At 44.9% G+C, this 27,970-nt stretch overlaps 1 protein-coding gene across 1 annotated transcript in view; it reads left to right on the top strand.

Annotated features, from left to right (window-relative positions):
• Positions 1–2,514: 2,514 nt before the first annotated feature.
• The window catches only part of EZR (ezrin), a 52,527-nt gene continuing 27,071 nt past the window's right edge, over positions 2,515–27,970 (top strand). The window contains exons 1-2 of the mRNA XM_045865828.3: positions 2,515–2,665; positions 3,525–3,612. Coding sequence (XP_045721784.1) covers positions 3,601–3,612 — 12 coding nt within the window. The 5' untranslated portion in view covers positions 2,515–2,665; positions 3,525–3,600. The remainder of the gene's footprint in view (positions 2,666–3,524; positions 3,613–27,970) is intronic.

Raw genomic sequence — 27,970 nt, 5'->3', positions numbered from 1 at the left:
CTTACAAATACAGGGGGATCACTTCACAAAAGGAGCGTGAAGCCTCGAGGCAAGGTAAGTAACATTTGTCAGGATCCTGACCCACCCTAAGTCAGCTGTTCTCAATTTTTCAAATATATCACTCACCTGGGGACTTGTTAAAGCCATAGATCCCAGGGTTCACCTGAGCCTTACTGGCCTGTGATTCCTAGAGGGGGCTCCTTGAGTGATTCCAATGCACACTAAAGCTTCAGTACCACTGTACTAAGCAGTTCTTATAGATGCCTTGGAATTCAGTCTTCTGTGTTGTTGGAGGACGGGGCAGGGGCAAGGGAAGGGTTTAGGTCCCAAGGTTAGGTGAAAACAAATTACCCCGGTAAACGCCGTTAAAACACTCATAAGATACAGCACGAATGTTTTCATAGGGGAAGAAAACCCTGCAGTGCAGCATGTAAGTATAATACTTAGAGTAAGACGCATGAGGAATGTGTATGCAAACTGTGTCTCTATACTATTTTAGCTTACAGGAGAAAAGTCAAAATTAAATGCTCCATTATATGACTCAGTGACACAAGAACACCACGAAATATATATTATGTCCGCTCTACAGATGAAGAGGTGGGAGCTCAATCACTTTAAGAGACTTGCCCAAAAGGATCGGCATGTCAGTATCGCACCCAGAATTCAGACTTAGCTCTATTTGCTCCTGAAACTTGTGATCTTTTCTTTTCATTAAGCTTTTTGAGATAACTGTAGATTCACATGTTGTGAGAATGCAATCTTTTCATTTTGATCACACTGCTGTAGGCCAGTTTAAGCATTCCCCTGAAGGGTAAAGTTCAGAAATGCTCCAGAAGGTCTCGGGCCACTGCTATTTTAAACATCTAGTTTAAAAGACAATGTGCTATAAACCATGTATGATTAAAAAAAATTAGAGACCTACCCTATCAGAAGAGTTGGGGACCAAAAATGGCTAATGAGGCTTTAGGCGGTGGTAAGGAGGTAGAGATAGTGCGCTTGGAGTGACATATCCAATCCGAACCATTATCATTATAGGTTATTTAATATCTTTTCATAGTGTCTTCCTACTGCAGTTACCCTCACATCTCCATTTTAATATAAAAGAAAGTCTCAGAAGGAACACACTTGTCAGAATACAGGACAAAGGCCTCGGGCCTCACCTGGACCTCTGCAATGCCGTGGACCTGCAGCTGAGAGAGGGTCCAGGTGCCTACTGACAAGGGGTGCCAGGTGCCTACCCCATGAGTGGTCTGTTCTTGGGCAGCTGAGGCATTACTAGGAGGCCCACGCTATGCTAAGCATTTTGCCTGCATTATTGCATTAAATCCTTTAATCCCTACAAGCCCATATAGGTGGTGCTGCTAGACACTGGGAAACTGTCTTATTTGGTGCTTTGCCGAAAGTCACTGGTTACTCTCTGTACCAGGATAGATTTAAGCACTGTTCGAGGCATCTTACATATATTACCTCTAATCCTCATAATGACCCCGTGAAATAGGTGCCATAATTATGCCATTTTACAGATGTGAAAGCACAAACTAGTTAAATAACTCTCTCTAGTAGGGAGTTAGTGGTGAGCCCAGGAAAGGAATTCAGAGGAGGCTCTGGTCTCAAGCTTTAGCCCGCATCACCTGGAGCGCAGGAAGACACAGACTGCTGGGCCCTGGCCAGAGTTTGATTCCGAGGGCGGTACCTGTGAATTTCCATTTCTGCAAGTTCACAGGTGAGGTCCACGGCAGCTAGCCTGGGAAGCACGCTTTGAGAACCACTGCCCTAGAGTTAGCGGTCTTAATCACTGTGCAACAAATCCTATTGGCCACCGAAGTACATGTGTTTTTAAAAAAAGTCCTCTTGCGAACCATTTGCAAGAATTATTTAAAATAATTCCCAGAATCTCAGTCTTTGTGGAGATTTTACCATAGTTACTCAAACGAGACCCCAATGTGTCCTTTAAGCAGAGCGTTCCACCGTGGAGCGTCTTCTATGCTTGTGTCCCCTCAGCCGAATCCGAAGGCAGGGGCTCTGACCACGTGCGCCGAGACGCGGCGGCCCGGGGTTCTGGGAACCGGGCCTCGTCGGGGCGCAACGACTACGCAAGGACCTGACCACCGGGGCAGCCCCACCTTCAAACGGCCCAGCACCGGGGCACTGGGGCCTCCGGCTCCTCCAGGTTTATTTACACTTTTTTTATTTCCCTCGGTCCACTGTGGAGCAAACGATCTCACACCTTACATCTGCTATCAGCAGTTGAACCAAATTCGGCAAAGTTCTCCGGAAGGGCAAGGGGACAGGCGGCGAAGAGGGAAAGGTCTTTGCAACCAGGAGAGGCGGCGGGAGGCGCGCCCACGCGGATCTCCGCGGCCCTCGGCGGACGCCCGGCCGGGTGGGGTAGGGTAGAGTGGGGCGGGCGGGGGGCGCCCCACGGGGTGGGCGTGGCGTGAGGGGGGGGCGCCCCAGGACGCGGGCGGGGGGCGCCCCAGGACGCGGGCAGCAGTCGCAGCCATCTTGCGCGCCGGGAGCACCTCGCAGGTCCGACGGGCGGGGAGGTCAGGGGCGCGGCCCCGGGACCCCGCCCAGCCGAGGACTCTCGGGAGCGCGGGCCGCGGGCGCACTGCACGGACTCACCGACAGCCGGGAGCGCAGCGGTCCTTTGCAGGCGCCGCGGGTGAGCCGGGCGCTCGGCCGGGGTCGGGGGGCGGAGGGCCCGGGTCGAGGGGTTCGCGCCCCGAGGGGGGACAGCGGCGGGGATTCGACGACAGGTGTGGCTGGGCCGGCCCGGCGGGGGGCTGGGGGAGGAGGTCTGCGCGCGAGCTCCGAGCCGGTGGTCCCCGGGAAGAGCCGGGCTCGCCCCGCCGTCGGCCAGATTGGGGGTCCCCGGGTCCCGGGCTGGTGGGGGTCCCCGTCCGGCCCTTGGCGCTTGGTTCGCTCTTTTGGCCCAAATCAGCGGCAGGTGACGCCGAACCTACCGGTGTGGCCGCCCCTACTGCTCCAGACCTTCCTCTTTCGACTCTGCCCCCTGGGGTGCCCCTCCCGCAGTGCCCGCGGAGCCCGGGCTGCGTGGGCGCGCGTCCTGCCCGCGCCCCTCCCGCCTCGCTCGGCCCGTGGCCCTCTGGCCCCTCCGGGGCGGGGCCCATTTTTTAAAAGCGTTTCTCAAAGGCTTGACGGTTGCGGTTTCAGCCCTGGGCAAACGGTTGCTTCGCAGAGTGAAACTTGGGGTCTGCCGGGCTCCCGGCTGGCTTCCTGGAAGTCCGCGGAGCACCTCGGCGTACCGCCCCGCCCGCTTCCGCGCCCAGCCCGCCGGTCCCCTCCCCCTCCGCCCCCGCCCCGCGCGGCCCGGCCCCCGCCCCCGCAGGGCCCGCCCGGCCCGCCGTAATTGCAGGTTGGGCGGTGGCGCAGCCGGCGCCCGCCCGGCCGGTTCTTAAGCAGCGGCGCGCGGGGCGGGCGCCGAGTGCCGGGCGCGGCGGCGGCGGGCGGCGGGCGGCGGCGGGCTGCTGTGCGCGCTGAAGGGCTTTCCTCTGCCCCAGGTCCGGAGAGCGGTCTCAGCTGCTGCGGCAGAGTCGTGTTTCCAGGGGACTGAGGAAAACCCGTCAGGAACCGAAAATGCCGAAACCAGTAAGTAGCCCGGTGTCGGGGCCGCGCTTTTTTCCAGCGGCGGTACCTGGGCGACGTGTTGGGGCGCTTCTGGGTGGGACGGGGTTCTTCTGTCGGCGGCGAGAGGGCAGGAGGGAGGGAGTCGGCCCCCTGCTTGGTCATTGGTTGGTCCTTTTGTGAAGTCCTGAAGAAAACGACGACTGAGCTGCCTTTCGATCTACGGTCTTTTTGTTTGTGAGCGTCCCCGTCCCCGTCCCCGCCCCAGTAGTTTGTGGTCCTTTGTAAAAGAAAAGTTCTGTCTGCTTGGAAAGTGTCTTCTCCTGCAACTTGAAGTTTCTTAATAAGACAAGTTGTCTAAATGACCGGGGAGTCAGGTGGCTTCCGACGACGCCCGTCAACTCCGAGTCCTTCCATGGGTCGGAACCGAATGCGCCCCAAATTTTCCTCTGATGCTTTGAAGGGCCTCGAGCTTAGGAGGCTCCGGCTTTCTGGCGGGCAGCTCCTTTCCAGCCCGTTTTACGCCAGGCCTGTGAAGCTGTGCTCTGTGAACCCGGGAATTTGCTGGTGGCAGCAGGATTCCTGTCTCTGACCGAGGCTGAGTTGTGGACTTGAACTGCAGATGAAGGCAGGCTGCCCTGCTCTCTGGTCGTGCGCTCCTGGTCCACATCAAAAACACCGGCTGACTCAAGGGCCTCTGTCCCTGACATCTGATTACGTTGCTCTCAGGGTTCGATTGCTGGCCAGGCCTGGGGGGATACGCTTTCATTTAAGTGGTGGGAACAAGGCAGGTTCTTTGTGACCAGCATTTCTTGGAAGGTTGTATATATTGACCTGCTTTGACACAGGTGAACTGTGACTCGATGTTGGGGAGAGGATTTCACATTTTTTAATTGTTCTGAATCCTGATGGAGGAGATACCTGGATTCATTAAAAATTGCAGTAAAAGACACACGGAATTCTAGTTTTTCAAGCAAGTTGGTTGTGCAGTCGACGCTGATTTGCTACCAGTAAATCGTAGATTCTCTAAAAGGAGTTCTTGATTAATCAAGTCTTTACTGTTAGGTTAAATATATTTCTCTGTTAATATGCTGTCAGATTCAGAAGCCAATAGAGTTTTTGCCTAAATTACAAAATTAAGATCATTCATGATGAGAAAATTTTTTTCCTACACAAAATTCTTCTTTTCATTTGAAACTTGCACATGGCACCCAGGCATTTACAATGCCTGTGATAATAAACCTGGTGTAAATGGCAGCCACTCACTCAGGACACACAGCTCTATGCAGCCTTTTGCAGAGCGGCAGTCAGGACATTACTGTAGGTATGGTTTTCTTTCTTTCACTAAAGGAAAGGAAGCAGAGTTCAGCTTTTAAGATACCACCCTGAAAAAAGGCAGTAAACCAGTTTCCATCATTGCTTTTCTTTCTCATTTATCAAAATGAACTGTAATTTATTTTTGTTGTAGTAAAATATACATAACATAATTTACTATCATAACCATTTTGAAGAGTGCAGTTCAGTGGCATTAAGTACATTCACCACCACCACCACCCATCTCTACAACTTTTTCATCTTTTGAAACTGAAACTCTCTACCCATTAAACACTAACCCCCCAGCCCCTGGGATCCACCCTTATACTTCCCGTCGCTACAACTTTGACTATTCTAGGTCCCTCATATAAGTGAATCACACAGTTTGTGTCCTTTTGAGACTGACTCATTTCACTTAGTATAATGTCCTCAAGGTTCATCCATGTTACAGGATGTGTTAGAATTTCCTCACTTTTTAAGGCTCCCTCTTAATTTCGTATGGCAGGTATATTCTAATGGTATGTATAAAGATACATACATTTGAATAGTTGGTGTTTTGGGCTTCTACCTGATCCCTTGAATTCAGCAGGCAAAGTATTCTTGATTGAGGGCACCTGGGTGGCTCAGATGGTTAAGCGTCTGCCTTTGGCTCAGGTCATGATCTCAGGGTCCTGGGATCAAGTCCCGCATCAGGCTCCCTGCTCCTTGGGAGCCTGCTTCTCCCTCTGCCTCTCTCTCTCTCTCATGAATAAATAAATAAAATTTAAAAAAAAAGTATCTTTGATATCTAAACTCTGTCAGTAGACAACTTTATTTATGAAACAGTATGAATGAAATATTTGCTGCTTTTTCTCTTAATACTGCTTCTCAAATCACCACTTGTTAGAGTGAGTGTTCGTTCATTCAGCAAGCATCTGTCCTGCAAGCTGTGTGTGCAAGGCACAGATGGGTGAGACCAAGATTGTCTTTGGGGGGCTTACAGTCTGGAACCCAAGCCAGGACATGTGCAAATGCTTGAAATAGAAGCTGGAACACTGAGTGCCACCAAAGAGGAAAAAAGGCTTAGGTCAAGTGAACACAATTAGAAGGAAAACCATCTGATGGGGAAATGGGTGGACTATTGAGAAGTTACCCTTCAGCTGAGTCTTGCTTGAGGGCTGTGGGTAGGATTTGAGCAGCCTGGGCACTCCAAGGGTGTGTCTGGTTTTGCTTTTTCCACAACTGCTTTGGGGCTCTACTCATGTGTGACTTGTAGACTCCCAAGGAGGATGGTTTGAGGTCCAGAAGACACCACACCCTCTGTTCAGCTGATTGTTTGGTCTTGTGGGTCCTTCTCATCGGGAGAAAGGTGTGGAGGTTTGTCCACGGAGCTGGCTCAGGAAGCAGTCCTTGTGCCTCTGGTTCAGCCAAGGGTGACCTGTGGTCCCCCTTCCTCCTTAACCACCACACTTGCTTGCTTCATTGCGATAGGAAGGAGGCATAGGGTGGTAGAAAGGAAAACCACAGCAGTCAAGCTTAGGAATGATGCAAGGCCAAGCTCTCTCAAATCTTTTCTGAGTTTAGTGCTGAACTGCCTTACGGGGCACTGGCAGATGCCGCAGCTGTTCATTTCTAAAGTTTTGATGTGGAAGTTGCTAATATAAAAGCAGATTTTCCCTTCAATTGGAAAACTGTGAAAGCATGTTCAAAATTCTGCCCTGTGCCAAAATTTTAAGACAATTTCTGAGAATACCTTGCCTCTCTGGGAATATATAGCCTTTTCCACTAATTTTTTTTCTCTTGGGTATATATCAGTGTGGAATAAGTCCTTGTTTCTTAGCTTCTTGTTACAGGTTTCTTGTCAATAAAATGGGGCTGTTGGCAGTACCTAATTCATAATGTTACATGAGACAATGTCCATTAAATATTTTAACAGGCACAGGATTTACTGAATATACTGATACATTTTCCAACCCCCCCCCCCCAATCAATTGAGGAGGACTCATGGGATGTGTTTTCTGTGTATCCCTCCTCCTTTACCATGGGCAGATGGTGAATTAGATAGCTAAGATTTTCCCATGTGGTGGTGAGAAGTGCTGGCTAGGATTAGTCATTTGTCATCATCACATTCTCTATGTAAGGCACAATGAGTCTATTTGTACATTCATCCATTAGTTCAGTGGGCATCTGTGTGTTACTCTGCTAGATGTTGAGGCTACCAAGATGAGCAGACACAGAAATACTCCCTGTCATCATGGATTTACAGTCTGGTGAGGGGGACAGACAGTAATCCTAGAATAACTTGAGTGTATATAATGGTATGTGTGGGGTGGTGGTTGCTGGGGGGAGTGTTAATCAGGAAGGACAGAAAGGCACCCCCAGGAAGCGATGACTGCTCAGAGCAACGCAAGGAATGAAGAGACCTTCCCTAGGTGAAGGAGGGAGGCAAGGAGCATACCAGCCACAGGGAATAACTTGTGCAAAGGTCCTGTGGTGGAAGAGGGTAGGATGAGTTCAGGGTTCCTGATAAGGATGAGTATGGCTAGAGAGAAAAATCAGAGGCCAGCTGTGCAGAGCCAAGTAGGCCCTAAGAGGGCATTTTCAGGACTTAGCTCAGGGGGAAGCACTGAAGGGTTTTGATTGGAAGGAAGTGACCTGATCAGATTTGGCTTTTGAATGGTCACTGCAGCTGCAACATGAGAATCAGTAGGAGGGAGGAGGCGCAGGCCTAGACTATTGGAATAGCCTAGGTGATAGGTGGTAATAGCATGGACCAAGGCAGTGTGATGCAAATGGAGAGAAGTAGATGTTTTGGGGAGCTCTTTGATAGGACTTGGTGATGGATTGGGTGTGTGGGGGCAGAGGGCAATGTAAGGCTGACTTCTGGCTCCTCGCTTGCATAACTGGATGGATGGTAGTGCCATTCACTGAGATAAGGAACCTGGAAAAGGACCAGGTGTGGGAGGGAGGGTTGAGAGTTTGGTTTGTACTGACAAGTTTGTGACTGTCATGGATGAAAGGGGTCCTTGCCTTCTTTCATTATTTATAACTGCTACCTCCTAAAATATATATAAATACCAGTATTCTTCTTAAACTACAGTATTTTTTAAATCCACATAAACGAAAAGTAATCCAACAGCTTCTTACGTTTCTTCTGAGTGTGTTAAAAGTTAAAAGTTAGGATTAATTTAGTACTGTGTTCTCAAACATTGGCATACGTAATTATCTGGAGACAGTACTCCTGAATCCCCATCTCCAGGGCCAGGTAAGACTGGGCACCTGTGCTTTCAGTAAGCTCCCCAGTTGGTTCTTAAGTGCCCCCAGACTTTGGGAACTGCTGATTTCATAAGAAAGGAGCAGTTTGGGGCGCCTGCGTGGCTCAGTCGTTAAGCATCTGCTTTCAGCTCAGGTCATGATCTCAGGGTCCTGGGATCGAGCCCCGCATCAGGCTCCCTGCTCAGCAGGAAGCCTGCTTCTCCCTGTCCCACTCCCCCTGCTTGTGTTTCCTCTCTCGTTGTGTCTTTCTGTCAAATAAATAAATAAAATCTTTAAAAAATAAAAAAGAAAGGAGCAATTTATATATTCTTTCCCTCAGAACCCCAACAATGCAGTGAGGCCCTCCTGATGGGGTTGATACTGGTGGTTGTGTGTGAGCAGAGACCAGAGCCCATGGTGTGTTTAGGGGGCAGCAAAACCCAGTGTTGATTCCAGAGCATCCATTCAGGCGAATGTTCCTGCAGGCTTGGGAGTGGATATACAGTCGCCTTCTTAAAGTTCCAGCTTAAATGCTATCATTGGCATTTGGAATGTGGCTGAGGTGGGGATAAAGAAGATAGCTGGATGGGTATCAAACTCCAGGAAGACAAGGAGCTAAGATGTCTAATTGAATCTCTCTGATTTGAACTTCTCTCTGCAGGAGTCCAGTTGCAGAGCTTAATTTGGCAGTGACCAGTGGGCTCTCTCAAATTTTGGCTCTTTGTTTTTAAAGGGGAAGAAGAGGCGGCCATTTTCCATTAAATAGCAGGGAAGAAAGAGATCCCATTCCTGGTTCCTCTGTTTCTCTCCTGGCCTTCCACACTGGCCTCTCTTGTTAGTTACTGTCCTAAGTAGTAATGTGATTTGTAACAAAAATTTTAATTTATGAATACTTACAATTTGGGAAAGGAAAACAATATTACTATTCTTACTGAATTGTAATTATTTTTCTTTTTTTACTTAAACTTCCGGGTATCTTTGACAGTTTGAAGATTCTTAGGATGACTGAATATATGCCTGCTTTCTTAGAGTATTCAGACATTTCACCTCTAATCTGAAGCAGTAAAAATCAGTCTGCTTTCAAAATCAGTGAATGCATTTTGAGTTATTCCTTTATATTTTATTTGATTTCAGTGGTAACTACACTTGGGAGCCCCCAGCTACGCCAGTTAGTTTTTTTGTTTTGCTTTTTGTTGTTGTTTTTTTTCGTTTTGTTTTTTTAAAGTAGGCTCCATGCCCAGAGTGGAGCCCAAACGGGGGCTGTCTCACAACCCTGAGATTACAATTTGAGCCAGAACCAAGAGCCACCCAGGTGCCCCACCTCCAGTTTTTAATTTAAGTACTAAACGTGTGGTTGCCACTACTGAAGAGATTTACCATTCATGCCTGTGACATAAAGAATTTTTTTTTTAAAGATTTTATTTGGTTGAGAGAGAAAAGCATGAGCAGGAGGAAAGGGAGAGGGAGAAGCAGACCCCCCACTGAGCCGGGGTGGGGGGACCATGACCTGAGCTGAAGGCAGACACTTAACCAGCTGAGCCACCCCGGTGCCCCAAGAATAAAGCTCTTATTCCGGACTTCGATAAGTAGTTTATTTAGTAACCTCTACTCCTGGGGCTCGAACTCAGGACCCTGAGATCAGGAGTCATGCGCTCTTCTGACTGAGCCATCCAGGTGCCCCCTTAGTTGTGTTGTTTTGTTTTGTTTTGTTTAGGGGAAAAAATCTGCTATAATGTGGTTGAGAACTTTTGACTAAAAATGCTTAATATATAGTTAATGTATATAATTTTCCCAAATAAAAATGCAAAGCCGTGTAAAGAATAGTTTCATAATTTAGTATTTAACCTGTACTTTGGCAAGTCATCTAGCTTCTAAGAATCTCAATTTTGTCATTTGTAAAATGGGAGTAAAGTTGTTTTTTTTTTTTTTAAAGATTTTATTTATTTATTTGAGAGAGAATGAGAGAGAGCACATGAGAGGGGGGAGGGTCAGAGGGAGAAGCAGACTCCCTGCTGAGCAGGGAGCCCGATGCGGGACTCGATCCCGGGACTCCAGGATCATGACCTGAGCTGAAGGCAGTCGCTTAACCAACTGAGCCACCCAGGCGCCCGGGAGTAAAGTTTTTAAGTGAAAAGAATTCTACATAAAATAAACAGACTTTCATTATTTGTGTGTCTATGAAATCCAAATAATTTATCTCCAGATGCTATCTGCTTTGTGTATGTCTTGTGTACATCTTTTTCCTGGAAACTTGCTTTACAAACATTTCGGTGTGACATGTAGCTAAAACTAAGGGTTTTAGTTTCCAAGTTGCTATTAACCAGGCAAAGTTTGTCACTAGGCCTTTCTAAGAAAAGCAGCAATGTGAAATGTTCGGGTTATTTAGTGAAAGGGCACACCACTGTTACCTCTCTCTCTTTCTCATCCTCTGTGTAGTCTAGTTGTCAGAATTCCCTGGGAGGTCATAGGGGTTCTTTCCTTATTAGTTGGAGCCCTGTTTTATGCCATTACATTCCAGGTGCTGGAACTATAAAAATAAGGTAGATTGCTGCCATCAAGGGATTCTCCGTCTAATACCAGAGTCAGATATGTAAGCAAAGAATTACAATGCAGTATAGTAAGTATGCTAATAGAGGTACACAGGGAAGAAGACTTAAGTGTGCTCTGGGGAGCTAGGGAAGACGTCGCAGCCAGTGAGATGCTTCAGTAGGTGTTGAGGGGTGCATAGGAGCTCACCAGTGCACAAGAGCAGAAGGGTATTTAAGGCAACAGCATTCAGTGGTCGGTTCTATTTTCCTTGGATTGTGAGTCAGAGTTGATTCTCTAGACTCTTAGTACCTAACAGATAAATGGTAATCTGGTTCAAAGAACATGGAAGGCTGCATTAACATAATAATCTTTTTAATGTAATGCATTTGATAAAACCTTAAAAGCAAAATGAAAATTTCCTGACCTTGACCCAACTTTTATTAATAGATAGCAGGAAGGAATAGATACCACCTGAGGATCAAAATGTAATAGTAAGTGTAGCAGATTTTGCATACCTTTCTGTTAACTTTGAAGACACTTTGCACCTCCTGTTTTTTCTATTTTTGCCTGAAAGTCAGTTTTAGACTGTCTATATCAAAAAATTGTCATCAGATATTATTGGAAGTAATTGTTTTTACTTTGCGATGGTATAGGCCATGGCCAAATCTGGCTGTGACCGGTTTTTGTAGGCGCTGCCAGCTAGGAATGGTTTCTACATTTTTAAGGGGTTGTTTAAAACGAACAATAATATGCAACAGACACCAAAATGGCCCCCAAAGCCTAAAATATTTATCTGGCCCTTCACAGAAAATTTTTGCCAACCCCTGCTTTAGTATAAAATAATTACTGTTTTTTTTGTTTTGTTTTTTTAAAGATTTTATTTATTTGACAGAGAGAGAGAGGGAGAGCACAAGTAAGCAGAGCGGCAGGCAGAGGGAGAAGCAGGCTCTCCTCTGAGCAGGGAGCTGGATGTGGGGCTCGATCCCAGGACCCTGGAATCGTGACCTGAGCCAAAGGCAGCTGCTTAACCGACTGAGCCACCCAGGCGCCCCTAAAATAATTATTGTTAAATAGGTTATCCTTATATATATTTTATGACTAAGCTAATAATATTTCCAAGCCAGATCCACATCAACTGTTCCAATTTTTAAAAATTTCTAATCAAAGAGCAAATAATCTGTTAGCTAACATTAGGTGCAGCACAGGCCGTGAGCCTGAACAGGTACCGGGAAAGCTGCCATGACCTAGAGCAGGCGCACGGCTGGTGTTGCGGCAGTATTTTAAGCAAGGCTGGTGCTCGGGCAGGTCTTTGTTCTGTAGAGAAAGTGGTAGTATCTTGTGTCTCGCTTGCTAAGCCATTGTATGATGACAGATTTCTGGCGCATGGTAAAAGAAAGCAATTTGTATCAGATATTTGAGTTGAAAGGAGGTTATATAGATGAGTTTTTTATCACTGACAATTTGAAATTAATTTTTGACCTATAGTCTGTATATGAATTTCTGACTGTAGATGGTTTTATAATTTAATCCCTAATTTAGACCACTCCATCTAAAATAGAACCCCGTTCACTGTCCACCCTTTACCCTGCTTTATTTTACTTCGTAGAACTTAGTTCTACCTATAACAATGTTAGATACTTAGGTTTGTTTTTGTGAGGTTTTTTTGTTTCATTTTGTTCTTTCCTGGCCACAGAGCGAGATGCACCGTGGTTAAAAAAAAAAAAGAAAAACACCATTACCAGCTTCAAGAACAAACTTTCAGTTCTTGCTTTATTGGTACGTAAACATGCCTGCCTCTTAAAGGGTATTCTGGGGCGAGCTTCTCAACCTCCCTGTGCCTGCCCCCTCAGCTGTGAAACACTGTCCAGGGGATCTACCACAGAGGTTCTGCTGAGGCCAGGCAGGACAGCCCAGCACCGGAAGCTCCTGGCCCTGTGCCTAGCACTGACTCTTCTCTGTCACCACAGAGGACAGAGTACATGAAGAGGGACTCTACTTGTCACTACTAAATTCTAATCTGATTAAAAGCTTTTGTCTCATGATGGGCATTCTTTTTTCTGACATAGCCTAATAATGCAGTAGAATTTACCTTGCTTTTTGTCCTTTTGCTACCGCATGGAACATGACCCCCATCCCTCTCTAACACTCATTTGTTCATTAACAAATAGAGTACCTACTGTGTGCCAGGTTCTTAGCTCCTAGGAGTACACTGGTGAACAGATCCCTAACATAAAGTCCGGGAGTAATAGCACTGCTGTTCGTTTTCATCCAGGCTTTGCCAAGAAGTAGAGGTACTTTTTATTCTCTCACTCTTTGTTGGGTGAAGAGTTAAAACCACTGGGCAGAGAGTGGTTTGCTTTTGTCTGTTTTGTTGTTGTTTGGTAAATCACTCTTGTACTGGACAGTGAGCCAAGATATTTCTCTAAGAACTTGTTTTCAAATAGGTTTGATGATAAGCAAGTCATCGTTTGCCATACCCATGTAGATTCTTCTATCATTTCTCAGGCATTGAGGCTCAAGGAAATTAATTTTTTTGAATAATATTTTGGCTATTGCACCATTACTACATGTATAGATTTCTTGTAAAATACATCTTAGAAGGAGATCTGGCTGGGCGCCTGGGTGGCTCAGTCGTTAAGCTTCGGCTCGGGTCATGATCGCAGGGTCCTGGGATGGAGGCCTGCGTCGGGCTCCCTGCTCGGCGGGAAGCCTGCTTCTCCCTCTCCCCCTGCTTGTGTTCCCTTTCTCGCTGTGTCTCTGTCAAATAAATAAATAAAATCTTAAAAAAAAAAAAAAAAAGATCTGGCCATATTCATTACGTTTTTAAAGAGAAAATTGAACCACAAATCACTTGGTAAAAGCTTAGAACATAAATACTATATTGGAACCACTTCTTATTTATGAAAGTGCATTATGTATATTATAGTATTTTTGTTGAGGTGTTTCATTGCCTTGGTTAAATAGTTACGGATATTGCTTCTTGTTGTTCCAAGTACCTGCTTACATAAATACATTGCTATTTCGGTGAGACTCTCAAGTGGGACTTAGATGGGGAGATAGGGTGGGGAAAACTTGATGTTTGTTAAGAAACTGGCCAAACAGGGCAGTTTGGAAATACAGTGTGATGACAAGGCTGCAGAGGGCATGACACAATTTGAACAATTGTAAAAACTGTAAAAAGATTTTTTTGAGACAATGGGGGATGATTGAATATTGACTGAATTTTAAAATATTAAAATGATAGTGATACGGTGGGTGTATAACACACACGTAGGTACTCAGTTCTTTAGGGCTACATACTGAAGTTTTTGCAGTTGAAGTGATCCTATGGCAGCCTAAAATACGCCAGCTACACACACACATATATATAAATGTTAGGAAGTTAATGGTGTCCGACTGGGTGAAAGTACAGGAGGGGTGGGCGGTGTCCTCTCTACTTTTGTGAATGTTCCAAATTTTACGAAGTAAAGTTTGTTTTTTAAAAGCACATTATAGGGGTGAAAGGGAAAGATGCTGTCATTTTTCCAATGGCCAAACACTTGAGTGTGGTGGGAGGGCAAGTGGGAAGGGAAGGTCTGCCCTGGGGTGTGGAGTCCCTGCGGGAGCCTGAGAACCCTCCCGATTGCTGCTGACCGCTCTCCACGATCCAGGATCCCTGAGTACACTTGGTTTCGTGGGAGAGCTTTGGTGGTGTGATCAGGTGAGTGCCTGGTTTAACCCCAGATTGGACTGTCGCGCCTCCCACATACATATTTTATTCAAGGGGACCTCTAGTCACAATTGCAGTTGATTGGAAACCACACAGGACTGTTTGTCCCAGCTAGTTCTGTTACTCTGTATTCCCAGGATCTTGCGGGGGGGTTGTGCGTGCCCCTGTGCTCTGACTGGAAATAGGTCATCGCCTCACGGGCAGCTTTTGTGGAGCTGAAAATTGGAAGTGAGCATAACAAAATGTGGGGCATTCCGGGGCAGGGTTTTTTGTGCAGCCCTTTGGAGGCTGGCTTGCCTTCCGTGGCGGGGGGAACGCAAGCACTGCAGACCTGAGCTGGGGGGTGGGGGGGCTGCCAAGTCGTCTCTCCCCTCCCCACCCCCGCCCTCATTCCCACTAATTATGTGCCTAGTTGCAATCCGTCCTGGACCTGACATCCTGGATCTCAATCAAGTATAAATTGAGGAGAGTTTGTTTTTTTAACTTAGTATAATTTCAGAAACCTGGGTGGTTTAAAGTAACTTTTATTGACGTTTGCTTCTGTAAGTGAATTTTGTAAGCTTACTGATTTAGTCTGGATTTTTTTTTTTTTAAGCGGTTGGGGCCTTGCTCTCTATTTTCCAAGATGGCAAAAGCCATCATTACAGGAGAAATGTTAAGTAACACAAAATATTACTACACATGTGATGTTTTTTTCCTTAAGATTTTTTATTTTTAAATCTCTACACCCAACGTGGAGCTCGAACACAGAACCCCGAGGTCGAGTTGCGCTGGCTCAGGTACCCCTACTGCACGTGTGATCTTAGCCAGGGACAAAGATTTATCAAAGAAATGGCACAAGATTTAAGGTACGATTTGTCTTAGTGCTTGGACATTTCCATTCTTTGATAGGCTTTCCCCCCCACCAGCTTAGAAAGGAAAAACCCTTCAGAGACTTCTAACTTTACAAAGAAAACCGTACATTCCAGGTGGGTAGTGAAGTCTAATCTATAGGCCTTTAATTTCCTGTATTTTATGAGCCTAGAATTAAAAATCGTTGCAGCAGGTGATAGCCATCTTGGCCCTGTCCCTTTTGTCTTTTATGGGATCCTAAGTTTGTGGGTATAATTAACCTCCCTTTTCAGTGAACTAAATTGGTGAAGTATGTATGACACATCTAGCAAAACTGAAATCACATGTTACAGAATCAAGACTTCACAAGACTATTAGCTAAAGAGAAAGTGACCTTGGAGTTGGGGAGAAAAGGGTGTAGACCACATCTATGTTTCTGGAAAGAAATGGTTTCTTTTGTGGAGTGTGACATTCTTTGATCGTTTCTTCCCCTCTCCTAGGTCAGGTGTCAAAGCTTGGTAGCCAGTTCGTGCCCATATTAAATCTACACATGGAGTGTATGTCATTCCTAGTGTAAAGTTGGTTCCTACTTACAAAAAAGGTTCTTTATAAAATGCACAGCTAGTAGGTATGAGGAATATGATTTAAATACCCTCAGCTGATAGGATGCCCCCCAGTATGCCTCTCAGCACAGATAGATGGAACTGGGTGAGAGTGATGGCCCTTCCATCTGTCAGAGGTCTGCAAAGCTGTTTCTTCCTGCCTCAGTTCCCTCTTTCCAGAAGGCGTGCCTGAGCCCGTTGAATAGTGGCGAGGGCTCAGCACGAAATGTTCCCAGCCCAGTTTTCAAGTAGAGGGAACTGACCTTCTTTTTAATGGGGCTGCTCAGAAAAAGTTCCTTTCTAGCTCTGGGGTTTTGATTTTCTCTGGTTGTAATGACTACAAACAGGACTGGTTTGTCCGCTTTTTGTCCGCAGTCCTGCCTGACAGGAAGTGGGTCTGGGAGCAGGAAGTGGCTTAACTTTCAGAGGTGGAAGGAGCCATTTAGAAAGACTTGGGGTTTCGTTACATGCTCCTGAAATTATGTGATGGATATTAGTTGATCTGGGCTCTTCCTTATATATCCATACTTCTACATAATTTTCACCCTGGAATTTGGAACAAACTTCAATTCAGAATTTAAAACCACTGACTTACATTGAAAGACACAACTTTAAGAATAACATTTAAGAGCCATATAAATAGAAACAAATATTTTTAGTAGCTGATTATTAGAAGTTGCAGTTGCATACACCTTTCTGGGCCTGTTTCCTCGGTCTTTAAAAGAAAGTGGTTAAGGGGCACCTGGGTGGCTCAGTTGTTAAGCGTCTGCCTTCGGCTCAGGTCATGGTCCCGGGGTCCTGGGAGCGAGCCCCACATTGGGCTCCCTGCTCAGCAGGAAGCCTGCTTATCCCTCTCCCGCTCCCCCTGCTTGTGTTCCCTCTCTCGCTCTCTGTCAAATAAATAAAATTTTTTTAAAATAAAGATTTTATTTATTTATTCATGAGAGACAGAGAGAGAGAGAGGCAGAGGGAGAAGCAGGCTCCCAAGGAGCGCCCTCAATAAATAAAATCTTTAAAAAAAAATAAAAAAGAAAGTGGTTAGGGGCGCCTGGGTGGCTCAGTCGGTTAGGCGCCTGCCTCCTCTGGCTCCAGCTCTGGGCGTGGTCCCAGCCTGCTCCCCAGGAAGCCTGCTGCTCCTTCCCGCTCCCCCTGCCTGTGCGCTCTTTCTCTCTCTGTTAAATAAATTAAAAAATCTTTAAAAAAAAAAAAAAAGTGGTTAGACCAGGATAACTTTTCCCCTCACCAAGCAGTACCCAATTAGAATCAGCCTACAAAATAGTTGGACCTTGTCACTACTTTAGTTGTCAACAACATGTACATTTATATAACAAAAATGATACAAAATAGAGGCACCTGGGTGGCTCAGTCGTTAAGCATCTGCCTTCAGCTCAGGTCATGATCCCAGGGTGCTGGGATGGAGCCCCGCATTGGGCTCCCCGCTTCTCCCTCTCCCCCTGCTTGTGTTCCCTCTTGCTGTGTCTGTCTCTCTGTCAAATAAAATCTTTAAAAAATGATATAAAGTGTAACATGTAGATACCTGAAACATGAAAGTTCTTTGGAAATCCCAAGACCCAGCTTCCATGTTAATGCCCTGCCCTATTTTATTTTTTAAAGATTTTATTTATTTGAGAGACCAGGAGGGCTGCGAGTGCGCCCACATGCCCTGGAGCACATGAGCAGGGGTGAGGGGCAGAGGGAGAGGGAGAAGCAGACTCCCCACTGAGCAGGGAGCCTGACTTGAGCCAAAGGCAGAAGCTTAACTTCTGAGCCACCCAGGCGCCCCAATGCCCTGCCCTGTATTGTCTGCTGCACATTGAGAATTTAAGAAAGGAGGTGAGGGGTATGTAGTGCTGACTTTTATAATTAAGTTACCTTCAAAATTCCTTAAAGTGATACTGAATTCATTGTTAACATGAGGTAGGTGCCCACCCGATGTTGTCACAGCGCTCTTGGAGTAGGAGGCAGTGGCCTGGCATACCCACCCTCATATTTCCATGTTAAAATTTAAACTCAGGTTTCCTAAAACTAAGGACTGTGCTTAAGCTGAACTGAGAAGCTCGACTTGGTTTATAATGGAGTTGAACTGGCTCATTTGTCATTGAACTCTCTGGTTATGACCTTACTTTTCACCTGGGCAAATGCTGACCAGTGACTGCTTTTTTTTATACCCCCATCTAGGAGGAATAGGAGAGGGGGCACTGGATTGCTTTAATCCAGAAGGATAATGACCCAGCCTGAGGCACTAGATTGTGGCAGGTTCATTTGGTTTCTTGATAGATACTCCCTATAGGACATTCTCATTGTTCCATTAACTGTTAGCATCAGCCCACATGTAGCCAAGTTTGAATTGTCCTCCTGGGGAAGTGACCATCACCACCAGGAACAGAGTATCTGGAGCTGCGTGATGGGCACCAGGAGACCAGAGAACAGCCACCCCCAAGATCACCCAGTCCTCTGTGACTTTCAGTACTTACTCCCAGGAATAGTGGGAGCACCCATCCATGACCCCTAGGAAGGTTATAGGAGTTACTGAGAACTGTGGGTCAGCACTTTGACCTCTGTAGAAGTGCTATATAGTGGTTATCAGAGTTGTCACAAGTGGACTCTTATCAGCCCTAACATTTGATGATTTTATTATTCCTATTACTAGGCAATAAAAGGCTAGTACGTTGTCCTAGTTTTGTATAACTGTTTGAAAACTTTATCACAGCATGAGCTTTATATCTCTTCTACCCATCTGTCTTCAATGGTTTGTGGTGCTACAGACAAAATGGTGATACACAGAATTTTTACTGAACTACCTGACCATTTTTGTTCTAATTAATTCCACACTTTTACATTTGCAAAGCTAGGTGACCAGTTTTCTTTGGCCTCTGAAAATTTTCCTGTGCCTGACAATCAAGCCAGTTTGTTCACCGCCACTCTCAGTTTCTTTATTCTTGAAGAACAGCATATAAAATGATGTGATTGGGTATAGTTTACCTGTTAGATAGAGGAGCTTGAAAGAAGAGAATAGCAGTATTGTCAGTCTCCTTTGATTTACAAACTTGCCAGTATCTTAGTAGTGAGATGTATTCATACTGTTACTTCCACCTTCTCTAAAGGTCAGTAAACTCAAGAAGTCTGGTGTTAAGAGCTAGCACTTAAACATACATCTCTGGAATTTTAAACTGTGAGCCCAGCCTGCTCTGGGCATGTGGTGACACGTGGCTCCCGCAGGTGGGGAACGTTCAAGTAGGGACCCCTGCCTCCCCTGCTCTGACTGGGGACCCGGGGTATTGGTGCTCATGCCAATGCAGTATCCGGTCCCTGTGGCCCTGACTCCAGTGTATGCAAAATCGTATTTTAAGGACCTCATTTGTATTTTACTTGTCTTCTCTCTGTACAGCAGTCTTTTGTTGTGTTGGTAAATACCTCCCTATAGCAACATGTTGGTTTTCCTTTGGGCCTCCATTCTTAAAGGATGGTGTACAACAACAGGGTGGTTTCTGGACTGTCTTTCTTGAATAAAAGTTGGGATCCTCTAAATTATATGCTTATTAGAAACTATAACAATGTAAAATACGGTCAATGGATTTTCAATGGCAACTACTTCTGTATAATTTTGTTGTTTATATAAAACATTGTTACTGGGAGCAGCAATGCCCATTTAGGACAAACATTTTACATCATAGGTAGAAACAAAGTTTCTTTTCTTTTCTTTTTTTTTAACAAAGTTTATTTTCAATAGTAGCCTTTACTTTGACCCCCTAAAAAGAGCTGGTGATAGGAGGGAGAACTAAAAAATAAAATCCACTTGCCTTTGTGGTTTTCGAGCTGTGCTGTCCTTGGCTGAATATACGTGTCCGCATTTCTGCACTAAGCTGATTAAGGTTTGCTAAGTTCATGGTAATGTCTTTACAGAAGTTGGTTATTTGTTAGCCAGTCATTGTGAAAAATGACCACTGCATGTCATAGCTGATGTTATGACTTATTAAGTTGGAGTCTTGTTTATAATGACTTGATTTTTATCTTGAAGATAAGATCAGGATCCAGAGAGACTACCAAACCAGGGGTCCATCTGTTGGGATATGGAGCATATGGGATATGCAAGCCTAAGTCTGTAACTGTACTCTAGTCCTAGTGAAAAATCTAGTAAAGATATTTTCACATAATGGATTATAAACAGTAACAGTAAATGCATTAATTTTGCCAAAAGGTGTTGTGGCTTTTTGAATGTTCAGGAAAGTAATCTCTTTCCCTGATGAAGAGCGGTGGCTATCCCGGGGTGGCCTCACCTGTGAGCTTGGTAGAGCTGTAGACCTATGGGTTCCATCCTAACTTACTGAGTCAGACTCTCTGGGCCTGGGGCCCAGAAAACTGTCAACAAGCTCTTTAGGTGATTCTTTTGCATGTTCAGGTTTGAGAACCACTGCCTCAGAGGAGCACTGAGGGCCCAGGGGGAATAGTTTATAAGGTGCGGCTGGCTTGTTTTCCTAAACCATTACTAAGGGACACCAGACTTCATAAAACATGTCTGATATTGCCACGTTTCTTTGTGCAGCAATGGACAGGGCTCTGGAGGCGTTTATATTAATCTAAGCAAGTCCAAAATATAAAGGTAGTATTCATTTTAACAAATATATATACGTATATGTTATATATATGGTGTATGTGTGTGTGTGTGTACTTGAATTGAGTGCTGACTAGCTATAACATGCTCAGCACCATCGAAGTTAAATGTGGAACAGAAGACTCATCCCCTGCTTAAAAATTAGGGAAAGAATATGATTTACTTGGGAGAACCCTGAACAAGAGCCTGGGTTCTCACCTCTGTTCCTTGGTGGGACAGCTCTCGGTGCTCTTCCCTCATTTGTGAAGTGAAGGAGTGAACTAGAATTCATGATGGCTGGAAATACTGCTGGCTTTGGGAGAGTATAAGCGTGGGAACTAGGAGTCTGTTTTCTCCTGTGTTCACATTAGTTTGTTTGGCAACTGGGACCTTCTTCCTGAAAGCAGAATATTTTCATTTACAACTAAAAACAGTAAACTTAAATTGAATTTATTTTTGAGGGACGCCTGGGTGGCTCAGTTGTTAAGCGTCTGCCTTTAGCTCAAGTCGTGATCCTGGCGTCCTGGGATCTAGTCCCGCATCTGGCTCCCTGCTCAGCGGGAAGCCTGCTTCTCCTTCTCCCGCTCCCCCTGCTTGTGTTCCCTCTCTCGCTGTGTCTCTCTCTGTGTTAAATAAATAAAATCTTAAAAAAAAAAAAAATCCATTTTTGAGTTGCCTGGCTTGCTCAGTCAGTGGAGCATGGGACTCTTGATCTTAGTTGTGGGTTCAAGCCTCACATTGGGTGTAGCGATTACTTAAAAATAAAATCTTTATTAAAAAAAAATTTTTTTTAATAAAGATTTTATTTATTTATTTGAGAGAGAGAGAATGAGAGAGAGCACATGAGAGGGGGGAGGGTCAGAGGGAGAAGCAGACTCCCTGCCGAGCAGGGAGCCTGATGCGGGACTCGATCCCGGGACTCCAGGATCATGACCTGAGCCGAAGGCAGTCGCTTAACCAACTGAGCCACCCAGGTGCCCCAAAAATAAAATCTTTTAAATCATTTTTCTTTCATCTTTGTTTCCTCCTAAAGAATTTTTATTATCAATTTGAATATCAGATTGATAGTCTAGTTCAATGACATTGTTTTCCAGGTGTTTCACATTCTATAATCACTAAAGCAACATGGACCTAGTTACTAAGATACTCAACCCACATGTCCATCAGCTGATGAATGGATGGATAAAAGTGATAATATCCATACAGTGGACTATCATTTGGCAATAAAAAAGGAACAAAGCACTGTACAGGCTATAACATGGATGAATCTTGAAAACATGCTAAGTGATAGAAGGCAGTCAAAGGCCACATGTTTATAAGAAGTGTTGAGAACAGGGAAATCTATGGAGACAAAAAGTAGATTAGTGGTCCTCGGGGCTGGGGAGGAGAGGAGTATTGGGAGGAGTGACTGCTAATGGGCACCAGGTTTCTTTTAGGGGAATGAAATATTCTAAAATTAGATAGTGGTGCTGGTTGCATAACTGTGCTGAAAACCACTGAATTGCACGTTTTAAATCGGTGAATTATGTGTAAGTTATAGTTCACCAAAGCTGTTATTAAAAAAGAGCACATAATGACTCAACATGAAAATCAAAATACAGTAGTCTCTATAATTATTCAGTTATGTAAACCAAAATAGCATCTCAGAAAACTGTTATAACATTATCTGTTGTGCGAATTTTTCCTTGTCCCACTCCCCTACTTCCCCCATTTGTGGGAGAACGTTTACTCTACTTCCTATCAGAGCATTTCTAAGTATTTGAAAGGTCTTATCCAAATATTTGAAAGCTGTTGGAAGTTGCTGAAGTGGCACCTTTGGAAGAGAGCTGGAATGTTGGAAAACAGCCTTGACATTTTTAAGTGATTATGAAAGATCAAGCTCTCAATGTAATCTTGGTGGTGCTTGGATGGTTCTACTCAGACTAATTTTTGAGTAAATGCAGGTGTTGATAGTATTGGGACTAATCTGTTATCAATGAATCCACTGCCTGAAATTCAGACATTCAAAGGCAATCATTTGTATTTCCCTTTCTATCTTAAATGGCTTTCCTACTTCTTAAGTACTAGGGAAATCACTGTCAACTTTCTTACCCGCTGCAGCGTTCTGGCTACAAAAAAAAAAGAGAGAGAGAGCGCTGATTGCCTTGTCTGAGGAGACATACCCACTTGCCTTTCCTATAAAGTTTGTGGAGGAATTGGTCTTTTGAATGTTTCCTTCTTGTCTTGGTCTTTAGTACGGTATGAGTTAATTCTGTAAAACTTGTGATTAGAGAGGTAATCTTAAACCAAGTTTCTTTAAAGTATCTCAGAAGGAAATGGGCACTTCCCAAAGGAAAAATTACATGACTAGATTTATTTACCAAAACAAAGGAAAGAACTGGGAGGTAATTTGGCAGCCCAAAACTCAGTAGTCACACATGGGTTAGAAGTAAAACACAGTATTTCATTGTCAGCTCTTTTTCATATCTCTGAGACTCTTAGAAGGCATTTTAGATACTATTTTGATAAAATTAAACTGGGAAGGGGCATCTGGGTGGCTCAGTCGTTAAGCATCTGCCTTCGGCTCAGGTCATGATCCCAGGGTCCTGGGATCGAGCCCCGCAACGGGCTCCCTGCTCAGCAGGAAGCCTGCTTCTCCCTCTGCTTGTGTTCCCTCTCTCTGTCTCTCTGTCAAATAAATAAAATCTTAAAAAAAAAAAACAAAACTGTGAAGATTTCAGAAACCATGTTTTCTCTACTGGTCCTTTGGGATACCCCGTGGAAGAAACTTCTATGGCTAGAATGGTCCCAGGGAATCCTGACTAGGACGGCATCCTGGGATTTTGTAACAAAGACATTAACAGAGCAAAAACACTCAAAAGTCTTTCTGTTAAAGAAAAAGGAAACAGAACCAACCTTAACTTGTGTGACCTCAAAATACCCCTTTTTATCACCTCTTTGTCCCTCTCCCTGTGAAGGTCAGATGATGTTCCAGAGAACACAGCCACTGACTTGGATGGTGTCAGAAGCCATTCAGATAATTTTTAAGTCCTAGAATGTTACATTTGGGAGATCCCTTAGAGATAAAACGTTTCCAGTTACAGTACTTCATTCTACAAATGAGGGGAAGTGGCTTTCTGCAAGATAACGGACCACTGGGCAGGGGCTGGCTGGGATGCCTAGGGAGGTGGGTCATGGCCGCCTACCTGCCGTCAGGCCTGTGCTCATGATTGCTCAGTTGTTTGGGGGAGTAAGCAAAGGGAACAGAGGATTTATTTTTGTTTTAAAAGTATAAATTGTTACTGAGTTTACTTAAAAAACAGATTGTGGTTTAACACCTTTACCTTCTCTTATTGGAAAGAGAGATGTCTGTTGCATTGGAGCAGTAAAACCTGTACTACTCTGTGTTCAGCCAGAATTGCGTTTTCCCTCCTGGAAATGCGAAGACAGGCGTGAGCTTGTCTTTTGCCCATGAAGACATCTCCTGGCCAGCTTCTAATAGTACCACAGTTAAGCTGTTTTTCTCATGAGTCTTCGCGGTCCATCCACACCTTCCCTAAGAGGAGTCATCGACCTGCCTGTTCTCATGGCTCCAGCTTTAATTGCAACCCCACACCTCGCCTTGTGCTGTTGGACTCTAGACCTAGCATTTCAGTGGCAGAAGGGCCTCGGGACTTCTAGTCCAAACCTTTGGTTTGCAGTTGAGGGGGGTGAGGCCCAGTGGGGGGGGAAGTCCTCAGGCTGTAGCATGAGCTCTCAAACCCAGCCCTGGCTGTGTTCTCTTGCCTCTGGTTCAGTGATCCCTCAATTCAGCTGGTCCTCACTTGCATGGCTTTAGATTCTTGGGCTAAGGCCCAGAAACTCGGGTATTTGAAAGGCTGCTCTGGGGCCCATTTGGAAACAACTATGATGAATAGAAGCTATTCGATGCCCATCTCTGTTTGTTGTGACTCCCTTTGTCGCAGGGCCCCCCTGGTGCCTGGGGCACCCAGTAGGTATTTGGTCCTTGTAGAGTGAGTGAGCCCCAAAGGTATGCCAGTGCCCACTAACTGGGGCAGGCTGGGAACAGTGAAATGAAGCTATTATGGTTCATTGGCTTGTAGTGTTACAGTCTTGAGCTGAGCTAACCCATAAGAACAGCAAAGAGAATTTTTTAAAGAGTAGATTATTAAGCAGAGGGAGGACAGAGACAGCATTAGAGTTAGGTTTTCATTAACTTCATTAACTAAGGCAAAGATAGGTTTATGTATTAAATTCCCGTATCAAATAACCTATGCATTCTCTAGAGGTGTGGTGCATGTACCCGTTCAGTATACTGTTCAGTAGTCATGGTTGTGGGAAAAAAAAACATGCATGGCATTTTGCTTAGATGTAAGAATTTTTACTGGCAACTTTTGTTCTTGTTTTAGAAATAAAACTTAAGTTCATTCCGATGTTTGTTTTTAAAACCTTTCTCTCGGGCACCTGGGTGGCTCAGTCGTTAGGCGTCTGCCTTCGGCTTGGGTCATGATCCCGGGGTCCTGGGATCGAGCCCCACATCGGGCTCCCTACTCAGCGGGAAGCCTGCTTCTCCCTCTCCCCCTGCTTGTGTTCCCTCTCTTGCTGAAGATACAAACCAGCAGCATATACTGATATTCTGTCTTACTGAAATGAAAACACAACTCCTCTACTAAGCTAGTTCACTGGGACAAAAGAAGAAAGATTTTTCTGCTAAATATGGCCAATTTGGAAAATAGGCATTATACTCATTAGAACCTCATTTCCCTGCATGGGTTCAGGCATCTTCATTAACGTGTTGTGACTTGGGTCTAACAAGTTCTCGTATTCTAAAATTCTGACATAGTATATAGCAGGAGGACGACCTCATTATTTTTAATCTGTGGAGTTTAAAAACCTGTTGTTAACTCCATTATCTAACTTATTTATGAATTCCCATTACACATAGTGGGGTACAGTTAGGTCTGGTTCCTTCTATGTTCTAACATTTCAGGACTTTCAGTGTGGCTTTGTCTTTTAGCTTCAGTTGGGGTAGCATGTGGAGGAGACCTGAATTAAAGTACCATCTGCACTGTCAGCCGCAGTGGGGTGTGTGGGTGTGGTGGACATACATGAGCAAAACTAAACTTTAATCACCATCATCCTCCCCAAACAAAGCAGAATGTTTAAAAGGTTTTCAGCGTTTTGTCAGGCCTAAGAGAAACACTGCCTTTGGGGTTCGATTTTCAGTAACTAACTGCATATTCTGTATACACACCTGTAGCACATGTTACTATGGGATCCTGTTGCCTTCAGCAAATAGTTGCCTTTGATGAGAAGTGTGATCTGGGGGTAATTACCAAGGCAATAAAAATTGCAAAACATGCATTCTTTCTCCCAGCCTTTGCACCCGGTTGGGGTGTGGGGGGGTAGGTTTTAAGCCTGTGGACCTCTGGTTTCTTGGTAGGACCATCCTCACATTTATCGTGCTGGACCGTACAAGCCCACTTTATTTCTGTGGCCCTGTTGCAGATACGAGTGTCAGCTTCCATCAAAACAGTTGCTTTCCATGAAAACTCAAGACAAAGATAATTAAAGGGGCGGGGGGGCGCCTGAGCAGCTTAGTTGGTTAAGTGTCCGACTCTTCATTTCAGCTCAGGTCTTTGCTCTGGGCATGGAGCCTGCTTAAGATCCTTTCCCTCTCCCTCTGCCCCTCCCCACCCTGTTTGCTCACCTGAGCTCTTGCACACGCCCTCTCTCTGTCTCAGAAAAGAGTTGGGATTTAGATAGGTTTCCTTAATTGCTAAAATCTGATTTATTTTTTTAATATATTTTTTAAAGATTTTATTTATTTATTTGACACAGAGAGAGAGATAGCAAGAGAGAGAGAGCACAAGCAGGGGGAGTGGCAGGCAGAGGGAAAAGCAGGCTTCCCGCATGAGCAGGGAGCCCGATGCGGGGCTTGATCCCAGGACTCTGGAATCATGACCTGAGCCGAAGGCAGTGGTTTAACCAACTGAGCCACCCAGGCACCCCAAATCTGATTTCTTTTAAAGCCCCTGGATAAGTGGACCAAAATATGTATATAAATGGTCCTGTCATCTACGTAAATGCTTAATTTTAAACTTTGATACAAGTTTATGCTGTATTTCATTAAAGATCCATAAAATTGAAAATAATCTTAACAGGCTTTATAAACGTGGAACTCTTTAACCTGCTGCTGATGAAGGCAGTGCCCTGCTGTGGTCCTTAGTCTGGGTAGCAACCTCCCTTCTCAGAGCAGGTGGAAATGGTAGGGGGCACTTGTAGATTCCCCCGGTGACTGGGGACAGCTGTGTTTAGTAGGTGGGCTCAGGGATGCACTTGAGATAGTCTTGCGGAAGGAACACCTGCACCCAGAGTGCCAGTCGTGCCCCCTGTGGGAAACCTAGTAAGGGTGGTGACCAGCCCAGGACCGTGCACAGCTGTGACTCAGAGCAGCTCAGCTGCAGGCCGCCAGCCTACCGTCTCTCACGGGTTGTTTAAGTTCATGAGTTCTTTCATCTCAGCAGATTGTAGAGCTATATATTGATAAAATTAACTTGACTTTAATTTTAGGGGCATTTTTGAAAAAAAATTCTGATGTGTCCCCAAATCAGATCTGGGAATTACTCCTTTTGACAGGGCCAAGGGACCAAACAATGGAGAAAAACCTATTTGTTTCCTGTTGTTTGTCCCAGTTTTGTTATTGCAGTGCCAGAAAAACTCAACCTGATCGTTAGGCTTGCCATCTTTGTTTGAGGTAACATACCAGGCTTCATGATAGCCTGTGGGTGTTGGAGCTCCCAGAAAGAATTCTCTGGGAAGACCAGACCCGCTAGAACTGGGCAGGATGGCCACGTTGGAGCAGTGGATAGCAGATTAGGTCTCGCGGTGGCAGATGTAGTTTATAGAGGTTACGCAGACCTTTTCATCATACTTAGTTTACTTTTTACAGACTACTGGCTTGTTACATCCATCCTCTTACTTGCTTTTTCAAAGAGTTGTGTTAGCTTTGAGTCAAATGTGAAACTGATTCAAACCTTAGAATGGTTTTTTCTATATTCCTGTTAATCAGTTTGCAATCAGTTATTCAGCAAAGCGTATTAAAGGCCCTGTATTTGTAAGGCCCCCCCCACCCCCAACCTTAGTTTTGGGTGTGATGTGTCGCTGTGGGCTTATGAGTGTGTAATGGAGCTGCATTTGTCTCCTGGAATATTTGACTTTGGAGCTGATTTTTCATTTCTGATATGTGCATTTGGAACCATAATTGAGAAAGCTGTTTATCTTTTATGTTTCATAACAGCCATTTTGTGATTTTTTTTAAAAAAAACAAATTATTGCCAGCATGAAAAAAAAAAGAAACTTAGGTTTTTATATTTTAATACAATTGAAGAATTTAAAATATGCTTTATCTTTTGTAAACTTGAGATCGGAGGGGAGACTTTCTTGAAATTGTGGAAAATTACACCTCACTTCTCTTTACTGTCAGCCAGAGAACCTTTAAAAGACAGTAGATTTGTGTCAAAGTATCTCTTAGTTACCAGTCTTGGAGGTTAGAAGAAAAAATCCATGAAGATGGATTTTGTTCCTAAAGAA

This window comes from Mirounga angustirostris, unplaced genomic scaffold (assembly GCF_029215605.1).
Source record: "Mirounga angustirostris isolate CCGP_5_RB_7025 unplaced genomic scaffold, mMirAng1.0.hap1 SCAF_8, whole genome shotgun sequence".
NCBI lineage: Eukaryota > Metazoa > Chordata > Mammalia > Carnivora > Phocidae > Mirounga > Mirounga angustirostris.
The sequence above is the reverse complement of the archived record's forward strand: the minus strand, read 5'-3'. Positions and strand labels throughout refer to the sequence as shown.